Source organism: Plecotus auritus (assembly GCF_963455305.1).
Source record: "Plecotus auritus genome assembly, chromosome: 14".
Lineage (NCBI taxonomy): Eukaryota > Metazoa > Chordata > Mammalia > Chiroptera > Vespertilionidae > Plecotus > Plecotus auritus.
Window position 1 is genome coordinate 15,271,823 of NC_137780.1, and position 12,125 is coordinate 15,283,947.

At 41.7% G+C, this 12,125-nt stretch overlaps 1 protein-coding gene across 3 annotated transcripts in view; it reads right to left on the reverse strand.

Moving 5' to 3' along the window:
• The window catches only part of SMYD3 (SET and MYND domain containing 3), a 531,828-nt gene that overhangs the window by 266,566 nt on the left and 253,137 nt on the right, over nt 1-12,125 (reverse strand). The window contains exon 1 of one of the 3 annotated variants that reach the window (XM_080651291.1): nt 6,860-6,894. The exons of 1 other annotated variant lie outside the window; for it this stretch is intronic. In XM_080651291.1, coding sequence (XP_080507417.1) covers nt 6,860-6,883 — 24 coding nt within the window. In that variant the 5' untranslated portion in view covers nt 6,884-6,894. Of the gene's footprint in view, nt 1-6,596; nt 6,616-6,859; nt 6,895-12,125 lie in introns of those variants that run through there. One more of the 3 variants, XM_080651292.1, reaches the window with a different exon arrangement.

Here is a 12,125-nt window from a genome sequence, read left to right on the forward strand (position 1 = left end):
TAACTTCTGACTAGTGTGCATAGGACTGCTCTGAACATATGTGGACAGCATTTGTTAAGTATATGTTTTCTCTGACACCACTCCATGGATCTCTGCTACTTTTGAAATTAGAAATATTTAAAATACTATAGTACTCTCTAAGGTCATGAAAATATTTTATATAGTGTGGGAGTGTGCGTTACATGAATATGAATTCTCAAACCTCATCAAATTATACCTAAGTCTATATATTTTATTATTTATAAATTATAACTCAATTTTTTAAAAAGAGTATTACAGGGAAAAAATGTAAGTGTGGTTCAAGAAGTAACTTAACCTATATTCCATTAGTGATATAGACATAAATATGATTTTATTCACATCATATTTATATTAGTGATAGACATAAATATGATTTTATTTATAAAATTTTTTTACAAAATGATATATTATTGTATTTTGTGACATGACAACTATTCCTTTATTGTACCAAAAAAAAATTGAAGTTAGGTTTCAACATGATGTTTCCATAAGTTATGGTAATAAACTTAGAATGTTCTTGCTGCAAAATGAGATAAAACAAACAATATGTAACCCTCCAGAAGTGTACCTTTCAGGTAAAATAACTGCTTTGGTCTTTGAGATTTAGAACAACAATTACCCACATATTAAACAAACAAAAAGGGTCATGCTTTTAAATGAGCAATCTCTGCAGTAGGATAGAGGCACCCTAAACTTTAACATTCTTTCACGACCTGGGGCTAAAACGCTTTAGACAGCCACTCCAGCTACTGAGGTGAACCTCGCTTCCCACCACAGATCTGGAGGCGCTCTATGAGCCATCCAGGGAGACGGGCATTCCAGGGTGAGCACTCACTCAGTTTGTGGAAATAAACTATCTTTAGCCCCTTACAATCTTGCTGAACAACATTTGTTGGAGATACTTCTGGAAAATAGAGGGCAATTTAATGACGTGTGTGATTGTCAAGTGGGAGAATATGTCAATCATCTAATTACCAACTTTTCACTAAGGAGGATTTTTAAACACACTGCAAATGAAACAGGCAAATTAGCCAGAATAAAACCCTTTTTCAAAATATGTAATTATTTCAAAGGAGTTTCCTGTCTTAAATATGTTCTCTATGAAAAGCAATTTTGTATTGATCCAAGTGACTACATATGGCACCATCCTTCCAGAATAGATATTTATGCAAAAGCAGCAAGTAATGGGAAGCAAGTCTGGTAGTCTAAGATCTTATTCAAAATCACTAAGGATGTGATTTTTTCAGTCCATTCCAGTAGCCTCCTTCCCTATTCATTGCTTCCTCTAAACCCCAACACAACCCCCTCACTAGAAACCACAATATAATTCTTACTGCTCACATGACACAAAGCATGAAATTGCAAAATTAGAGATGAGCAATCAGCCTCCCTCAACTACACTGAGTACATTGTATAAAGGCCATTCTTAGTTCCTCCCATCGCTGTCCAGATCCAAAAAGGGACCACAGTTTGGGGCCATACTGGCTCTTCACAGCCCTTGGCAGAAAGAGAAAACTTTTTTAAAAAGCACTGTTTAAATTGAGCTGATACTGTCACTAAAAAGTAGTATTTTGTTCTTTAGAACAAAAATAACATGCATGTCTAGCAATGAGGATAACACTTTTATTGGCTTTTTATTAAAGACTAGAGGCCCAGTGCACAAATTCGTGCATGGGTGGGGTGGGAGGTGGGGCGATCAGGGGTGGGACCGGCTGGGGGAGGGGCCGTGGGGGACATTAGCCTTTTATTATATAGGATGCTGGTAAATGCAGGCTCCTCCCTGTAGGTGGCGAGGTCAGCCACTTGAGCTAAAGAAACACAAGTGTAAGGGACAAACACAATGTGTAAATCCCCCAGTTTAACCAAAGTTGGTGGAAATATATTTCTATCTAAATGTAAAGAAAGAATTTTTGAGTTTCTTTTTAGGCTTGCAAATTAAATATTATAGGAACCATTATTATCTACACCTGGCATGAGGGTATAAACATCTATGTTTACATTCCTGACCTAGTCAGATCTTTCCCTAACACCAGAGCCACCTATGTGTGTTGTTAGGAAGAAGTGTGATTACTAGGTGTACCGGTTAGTAATGGCGGATTTTGTAATCAAAGAAAACACTATAATTTCAAGAGAAACATCAAAAATGCTTTATTCAAAGTAAGGTCCATCGCTTTGAATTTCCCCCATCTTTCAGGTAATTTGTGGATACCCTCCCAATAGAACTTCCCTTGTTTTGAGGTGAACCATTCAGAGACCCAATTTTCCACTTCTTTGTATGTTTTGAAGTGCTGCTCAGAAAGTGCGTGTGCCATAGATCAGAACAAGTGGTAAACTAAAGGAGCAAGGTCTGGTGAATGTGGCGGGTGGGTTAATACTTCCCAGGCAAGATCTTTTAACGTGTCTTTAACGGGTTTTGAAGTGTGTGATGGTGCATCATTATGAAGCAAAATTACTTTGCCGTGTCTTCTGGCAGATTCTGGTAGTTTCACGATCAAAGCGTGGTTCCAATTGATTATTTGTTGTCAATAGCAATCAGTATTAACTGTTTCACCTGATTTTAGAAGCTCATAATACACCACACCTTCCTGATCCCACTAAACGCAGAGCATTGTCTTCTTTCTGAAGCAATTTGGCCTTGCAGTTGATGTTGATAGTTGACCTGGATCAACCCATGATTTTGTGCATTTGGGATTCTCAAAATAAACCCACTTTTCATCGCCAGTCACAATTCGATGCAAAAAAGACTTTCTTTTGTGCCGCTGAAGCAACATTTTACTGATGGCTTTTCGGTTTTCCATTTGTCTTTCGTTCGGTTGATGTGGCACCCATTTTCCTTCCTTTAAAATCTTTCCCATTCTTGGGAAATTCCTATTGCTTGTAAATAATCGGAAATTGTTTGCTGAGCAACGTTTAGTCTTTCTGCAAGTTGTTTTTGAGTTTGACACGCATCTTCATCCAATAATGCTTGTAATTGTTGGTCTTCAAACTTTTTCGGTTGACCTGGACATTCTTTGTCTTTCACATCAAAATCATCACTTTTAAAGTGTTTAAACCAGCATTCACAAGTATCGTGAGATGGAGCATGTTCACCATAAGCTTCCCGAAGTATTCAGCAGCACTTTTCTTCAAAATAAAGTGATGAATTAAAACTTCCTGCAAATGCTCTTTTTTTGGCACGAAATTCGACATTTTTAAGCGTAAAAATATCTATGATGTTAACACCTTCAGCAAATTTAACATATGAAGTTTTGAAGCTTGCTGTCAATACAACAAAATAGCATAGATATCAAATCACATATATATATATCAACATATGTATAACTCCTATTGAAAAAAAATCCGCCTTATTAACTGGTACGCCTAGTAAATCCTCACACACTCTGCTAATGTGCTATTCTCTTCAGCAGGAAAGGGTGGGGGTGTATTAAGGCCACCTGCTGGGTCTGAGCAAATGTATGACTTCACGGCTCTCTCAAATGAGATCCTCTCACTCACAACACTCACACTTAAGAGTCTGTAATGTAAAAAGAACAAGAACAAAAATCATAACAACTCATTATTACCAAAGGCAGACTTGTATCCAGAGTTGCCATGTCAATTGTCTAAATAAATTCTAGACTTAGTAGTAGTCTACCAAAAAAATAAAAACAATTCATCATCCCACTGCTAATGGCAGAGTAGAAGCATCTTGCCAAACCTTGTTGAGTTTTAACTGCACACACTACTCACTGGAGGACAAAAGTAGCTGCATGCCTTTTCCCATTAGTCCTGTATGCAATTACTGTATAATTTTAAGGTTTTCCTGCTATCTTCTTTGAGTTTATCACTCCAGCACTGCCATTAAAAACTACCAAATACTATGCCCAGCCAGCGTGGCTCAGTGGTTAAGCATCGACCTATGAACCAGGAGGTCACAGTTTGATTCCAGGTCAGGGCACATGCCCAGGTTGCAGGCTTGATCCCCAGTAGGGGGCGTGCAGGAGGCAGCAGATCAGTGATTCTCTCTCATCATTGGTGTTTCTATCTCTGTCTCCCTCTCCCTTCCTCTCTGAAATCAATAAAAATATGCTTTTAAAAAACTACTAAACACTATACATGGTAATTCTAGGCCAGCAACTAGCATTGAGAAAGGCAGGTGTGTTCACTCTATAAAGGAGCTCAAAAGCACAACGCGAAATCAATACCACGGAGGAGAGGAAACGTTCCTGGCAGAAGAGCACGGGAGGGCAGGAATGACATGGGATTCTTGAAAACTGGGCTCTGAAAAGGCTGTGAGCTGCTTTCCGAGTACAGCCGAGTCCACAAAATGTTTTGTGACCAGACTGGTGCCCAACCTTCTTAAATATGGAAGAAAATTTAAAACATGTAGGGCCATGAGGAGAAAGTGGATGATGGTGTAAATGGAGAGAAACGCTGTGATATTTCTAAAGACTTAGATGACAATGAGGCAATTCAAAAGTCAGTCTCTCCAATGACTTCAGTCTCATCCCGATTTTCTAAACACGCAGACCCGCCCAGGGCAGGCTTCAGGGAGAGCGCCCCCTGCCGCCTGCTGTCAAGGGGGAAGCTGCCTCACTTAGTGATGTTTATAAAAATGGCAGCAGTTTCCTATTTGAATGTTAATTACTGTTATGACACACAAGATAATTTAACTTGCTTCAGTAATTTATTCTTCCTTGTAATTAGATGTCGTAATTGGAAAATCTTCCAGAGTGTAACAACAGTTCGGAAGGTGAGATGGCAGAGGGGGGAGCTTCCCCACAGGATCTCAACCAGGAAGCTGTGGCTCCCTGTTCAACTGGCAGTCACGTGGACGGCCCATACCAGGGACAGAGATGGTCCTTCTGGAACCAAGCAGGTGGCACCTGCGACCTTTAAGAGCTGGATGATTGGAACGGAAGGCGAAGCCCCAGCAGATGGTTAGAGCTACCCTGAGAAGAATATTAAAGACTAAACTCGAATGAATCCAGGAATGAGACCACGCAGGACCACTGTAAGCCCCCTGGTCTTGCAAATATTTGCATACAGTTCAGAGACGCCATAGAGGAGTACAGGCCAAAAATATCTCTGGGCGTGATGGGCTCTGCTTGTGTTACTTGATTTATGGAAGCAGCTGGTGCTTGCCACATCATAAGTACCCATAAATATTCACTAAAATAAGCAAACAAATGATCCACAGCGGTTTGCGGCTCTGTTGACTAACGAGTTTGCCGACCACTGGCGTAGACAAACGAGTGGGTGCATGCAGGACTTGGAAATAGTCAATAAGCACTCAATATAGAACACATGCGGTATGGTACTAAGGACTTGACAGTGCTTTTCCTCCTCTCCCAGTTCCTCTTCATTGTACCCAGAGCCTTAGTACATCTTTACCTAAAACCCTCTTTGGAAAACATGCTGCGACAGGTTATTTCAAACATATACGTAAGTAGAGAGAATACCTTCATGTGCCCACCTTCCAGCTCTAGTACTGAGGGCCAATCTTCTTCCCTTACACCCCGTATTATTCACCTTCCCAATTATGTTGAAGCTAACCCCAGACATCATATCATTTCATCTGCCAATACTTACAGGGCTCATTTTTATTTTAAAAAATGTTATAATTCCTTAAACATATTAACAAGGATTCATTAATGTCATCAAATATTCAGGTAGTAAATCTTTCCTCTAACTGTATTATAATCTGTAAGAGTTTACAGATTACACATTCAAAGTAACCACAATACAAAAAAGGACCAGGCATTAGGGTTAGTTGATAGATCTCTTAAATCCTTTTAATTTATAGATTTCCCTCCCAACCTCTTTTTTCTTCAGTTTTTTCTTTTTGTGATCGAAATGAAGTGATTTGTCCTGTACAGTTGCCCAGTCAACAATAGATTTTTAAAATTGTATCTCCATAATGTGTAATTCACACTGTTCCCTTGGCCTCTGTACTTTCTGTTAACTGGTAGACAGAGAACGAGGCCAGATCAGGTTACAGTTTGAAATTTTGGCAAGATTATCGCAGAGGCTGGCTTCTTCGCCAGGAGACACACATCCCAGGTTGTCTCTGTGTAGTGTTGGCAGCCAGTGAGGCTCACTGCTCAGATCCATGAACTCATCGGGAGTTGCAAAATAATGAATTCTGACTGTCTGAAATTTTCCTCATTCATTAGCTAGATTATTTCTCTAAAGAGAGACTCTATCATCAACTACTCAGCTAACCTGAGATACAATTTATAAAGGGAAGCCAGGAAAATACTTGATTCTTTCCCTTTGTTTACCAGTATTCAAAATAATGAGCTGATTCCCTAATATCATCTAAAAAGATGACCAATGAGGGTTTTATTTTTAACTCTGAAATTTCCTTGAGAGGAAAATTCCCCACATCTGTGTCAGAAATCCAAAACTGCCCATCATCTAAGTATGATGGGCTTAGCGGTGAGGAAAGATATAATATGGGATTATATTAGAGTCAGCCCTTCCTTCTCCTTAGTGCATCTTCAGCAAGCAAACACTTTTTCTGAATTTGAATATCCCCAAATAAGAACATTTTAATAAACCAACAACTCTGTGATTCTATTTAAGAATACCACCTGTCTAACACCTTCCCTCCAAGTCGTGATCCGTGCCACCTGAAGGGCAGAGGAGAAGGGGCAGCGACCACTGCAGCTGCTGTCCAGCACAGGGCCTGCCTCGGCACTCCCAACGGCGACATGAACAGAGCAGGAGCGGCCAGAAGCCCTACCGAGACACGATGGGCTTTAAAAGCAACCAAAATCCACGCAGGGAACATCTTCCACGGCAGCATGTACATCATGCGGCTCCATTTGCTCCTAGAGATAAAATGATCACTTACGCCATGAAAATTACTATTATCCATCTCTCCGCATGCGTTCCCATCCTGGAGAAGTGGGAGGAACTAAGAGCCAACATGGTGCGCAAACAAATGCTCCTGTGAACAGAGGGAATCTAGTTCCTTCCGGTTTAATTCCACTGAGAGAAACGCAGCAGCGAGCAGAGCAGCACCCCGTCCCGCCTGCAGTGCGCTAGGAGAGATGATGGAACAGTGCGATGGAGGAAGACATCCCCCTGCACTCTCCCTGCATCCCACCTCCACTTCAGTGGAAAGGAGAGGTGTCCTTGCAATCACAGGCAGCTGCGATGGGAGAAATCGGTCTCCTTACAAAATTAATAAAACGTATTTCAGACTATCAACGGACATGCTCTCCTCCTCCCAAAGCTTAGACTGCTCAGCAATAGCAATGAACTGACTTCCTATTTGTCAGGACATTCAGTGACAATGTTATGAGTTATCTCATTGCAAGAATGGCACTCTGGGCAGGCTCTACACACAAACAAAGGAAAGCTGAGAATTTCTGTTCCCAGGGGTATAGATATTTCCTTAATTTGTATAATGTTATTTATGAGAGACAGAATTCAAGTTACTGAGTTAAGAAACAGAGCAGGGTCATCTGCTCTGGGATCCAGTGCCCAATATGAATTCAGGAGGATGGAAGACACGTAACCCTGAGACATAATATCACTCCTGCTACCTGCGTGCCCCACACCAGTGATCTAACTAATGCACCCGCCAGCTGCCCGCACACCCGGAGCGGGAGCCTCACAGCCAGGGCTGAAATGCTGCTTTCCTGAAGAAATGCTCATGCACCTTGCATCTTCCTAGCTTCACTTTATAGAGACAATTGCCTCTCATTACCTCTGCTTCTTTGGCAGGGGCACTTTGAATGACAACAAGAATTCTTTGAAATCTTCAAAGAAACAGCAAGATTTTAACCTAATTATGAAGACAACAGAAGGAGAAACTTGAGCAAGCTGTGTGAAATCCTGCCCAATTAATCCAATTTTAAAAAGAGAGAGAGTGATCAACTTCCCTCTAAGACAGGGGAGCATCCATTATCAATGCCACCAACACTGTCTTTCTTACCAATTTCTCATGGAAATTAAAGCCTCCTTACCCCTCCTTGACATCTCCCTCCTCCCACCTCCTTAGCTTCCCGGGTTCTCCTCCAACCTCCTGGCTCCTTGGTCACCTTTGCCCCCCTGCTGCAGCCTCTCCCCTCTGAACTGCAACCTCCCTCCCACGGCCACTGCATGCGCTGACGGCGGCCTCACAATTCTCCTCACCGGGCTCCTGCACAGTAACAGGGAGAGCTGAAGCCTGTGGTGCAGAAACAAGCTCAGGTCACGTGGCCAATCACAGCACTTGCAGAGCTGGGTCCCCATCCAGACACCTGAAGCTCTTCCCACTGCACCACACTACCTCCTCCCTGGGCCTGTTCACCACTCTGACCCAAGAAATGGACTGAGGGACTAGTCAATACATCTCATTATTTTCCCACTCCATGGAGGGCTGTGAGTCACATTTAAAAAACAAGATAAAACTGACCACAGAAATCAGACTGGGATCCTGTACGTGGAAGATACCTCCAAAGTTCTTCATGGTTAACCCCGCACATCCAGGGAGTGGGATTCGAGAGGCAACTACACAGGGACGCTCTCGCAGTCGTTCACGCCACCGGAGGAGTCGCCCAGGGTCAAGCTTAGGCCTCTATGCCAGAAACAGCTCCTGATTCTTAATCGTGACTGAAGCGCAATCACTTTCCAGCTCCAGCTGAAAAGGCGCAACGCAACTGCCTAAGGGCAGGGGGCAGGATGGACACAGAGAATGCTGGGTACTTTTATAACGCACATGGCTGAGTTTGTCCACAGCCTCACCTTTAGCAAGTTAAATAATCTCAGCCCTTTAACCCTATCAATGATATTTTTGGCTTTTGTGTAAGGCTCCTTCAAATGGTCCGTGCTGCTTTTTTGAAAGCTGGAGTCCAGAAACAAGGACAGTAGATGAAGTCCTTAATATAAGAGAAATCCCATCAATCAAAGTATTAGAGAATCTGTATAAGCCCATGGAAATCAACAAAGCATCTGTGCAAAAGAAGCAATATTCAACACAATAATATTTTTCAGATAGACTAACTTGTAGACTTGAGGAATAACCAGAAACCAAGGAGAAAACATCAAGTGAGCCTTAAAAAGAGTTTCCAGAACAAACCCAAGCACAGTCCGTTAGACATCATTTAATTCGGCAGCTCTGACCACGTCACTGAACAGGAGGAGGTTGGCCTAAGAGCTAAAAGCCAGGGATGTCCCAGCTAAATCCCTTGAATACTGGTAGAACAAACTTAAAAAGAAGAAAGGTGGGTGGGTTATGGAAAATATAAATAGGAATTCCATTTTCTACAATGGAAAGAAAGAAAATTAAATAAAAATCCTGACTGAGCTAGGAGAGTGTGTTTAGAAAAAAAAAATAGTAGTTGGGTGTGTGCTCTAGGTATAGAGTCTTGAAAATAATAAGGCTATTAAATTGCAAGCATCGGGGTAGTGGAGTACTCGCTCAAAAGATTATGAAAATTGAGCTTTCCAAAGTGAATTTGAAAAGGAAACAGGTAAAAAGAGGTCAGCTCCTCACAGGCAAGGAGGGAGCTTCTATTATTTGGCTCGCTGTTTTAAATTAATACCCTGGAACATTAGCAGGTTAAAGAGCTCCATAAAAATGACAGAGAGAAAAGCAAATGGGGTAGAAACAATAGTGTTTACACCTTAGAAACAGAAAGGTATTACAAGCAGGATTTACAAGGTGCTAACAGGACATATATCAAAGTCAGAAAGGCTAGCTTTAAAAAATGATGAGAAAGGCATTAGGCCTGGAAGTGAAGCCAGAAGACCTGAAAGCTCCATCTGTGCACAGAGTGGATTTTAAACCAGGTAAGCTACCCCAGACCCATGAACAATCATGTTTTATTATTCCCCAGCGGGCAGAATTCCCACTGCATCCGACCAGTAAGGCAACTAATAGTGAGATGAATATAAAACACGTGTCCTTTCTTTTTCTTCTTTAAGCTGATTTTCAGAGAGAGAGGAAGGGAGAGGGAAAGAAACACCAATGTGAGAGAGAAACATCAATCAGCTGCCTCCTACATGCCCCCTGTTTTCTAGCCCACAGCCCTGCCATGTGCACTGAACGAGAATCGAACCAACAATCTTTCGGTTCACGAGACAATGCCCAGCCAACTGAGCCACATTGGACAGGGCAACACTTGTCCTTTCTGAGATAGTTACATATGCGGAAAGATAGCCAGCACCTTCCAGGTTAGCACTAACACGCACATAGGCGTGGCTGATGTCCTCAACACTGACCTGGCCTCCTCCGGGGATAGCACTCCTATCATCCCTCAAATCCTAAATCCCTTACATGTAGGATTTCTACTTCTCAAAAGATTGATTCTTGTTAGGGACCGAATGTTTGTGCCACCCACAAAATTCATATGTTAAAGCCTTACCTCCCAATGTGAATCTATTTAGAAACGGTGCCTCAAAGGAAGTAATTAAGACTTAGTGAGGCCATACCCTGGTCCAATAGGATTAGTGTCCTTATAAGAGACACCGGAGAGCGTGTTCTCTCTCTCAGGAGTACATCGGAGGACAGACCTCGTGAGGACATAGCAAAACAGCAGCCCCATAGGAGTAAAAAAGAAAGTCCTCAACAAAAATCAAATTGGCTGGAACCTTCATCTTGGACTTGTAGACCCCAGAACTCTGAGAAAATAAATGTCTGCTGTTTAAGTCAGGCGTCCGGGGCATTTTGTTAGAGCAGTCTGAGCTAAGAACACCTGCTCTATCAATGTTTAACAGTGGCAGGAATGAGAATTTTGTCTAATGCTCTGTGAGTCTGGGTGCTTTGAAATACATTATGAATATAATAATGGTTTAAAAACAACATTGACCATAATACCCACCATTTTCTATAAGCACAAATAGCAATACAAGCTCAGATATAATTTTTACAGGGTAACAATTTTTTTTCCTTATTAAAAAGCAGACTGTAGAATGTTCACCATTTCTTCACGCATTACTAAAAATTGTCAATAGCAATTCAAGCACTATCACTCCTTTTTGAGAAACAGAAACACAATAAATGAAATATCTCCTGCAATGCTAGTTTATATACACAGTGTGCTGAAAATACTACAAAGAATTTCTGTTGCAATTTTTATATAAATAAGATACTTCAGTTCCATGATGATGTGCCAATTCACCTAAATATTAACAAACGTTGGACCGTTCACACCGGGCTCAGAGAATATTAAGTCATAGTCACAGAATCACAAATCATAGAAGCACAGATGAGGGCTCATTAAGGTCAACCTCACTTTTTTCCTTAAATGAGGAAATTTAAGCTCAGTAATATGAGCGCCTTACTCAAGACAACATAAACAGACCCTTAATTCCCAGAATGGCGCTGTTCTCCTGTGATGTTACGAATAATTTCTTTGCAAGTAAAATGAATCTCAAAATACTCCATTGAACATGCTATTAAAATATACATTCATATAACAGAAAGAGACACAGGAAGAACAGGAAGGATAAAACTACTTTAAAGGGAGTGACTTTAAGTGGATCTGCTCTGGGGATCATCTCCAAGCCGCCCTGTGACGGGCCTCAATCACCTAATGCTGCCCATCTCTCCAGAGTAGCAAGCAGAGAAGGGGCTGACACACACCCTCAGTTTATTGGCATTTGTATCGGGGCAGCACTCTGTGGTTTTAAGACAAAATGAAACTCCATCACGTGCTGCTTTGAAAGACCTACTGGCCAGAATAAAACTCCCAGGCCCAGCCAAGGCAGGACGCAGCCCATCGTGGGTGCTTAGGAGAAAATGGATCTCCGAAAGCAGGGTAATTCTTTCCTTCTTTCCTTCTCTTTACAGGATTTTTTAGAACAGAACTGACAAGGTAACAAGCAAGGGGAAATGTGGAGCCAAGTTTAAAGTCAGGATCAGGTTCTTTGTGGAGCCTGATTTACTTAAGAAACCTACATTAAACACAACTCCCACCTGAGCAATGGTCTCAAAGGACAGGTAAGATAGACTGACCCTTAAATAAATGCACAGCTTTGGAGACCAAAAGACCCGATTCAAGCCCCAGCTCACGTGGGCCGAGTGTGAGGCCTTGAACAAGTAACACAGCCTCTCTGAGCGGGTTTCCTCAAAGTCATACCTCATACGGCTGATGTGAGGACTCAGTAAAATAGTGCACACAACGCAG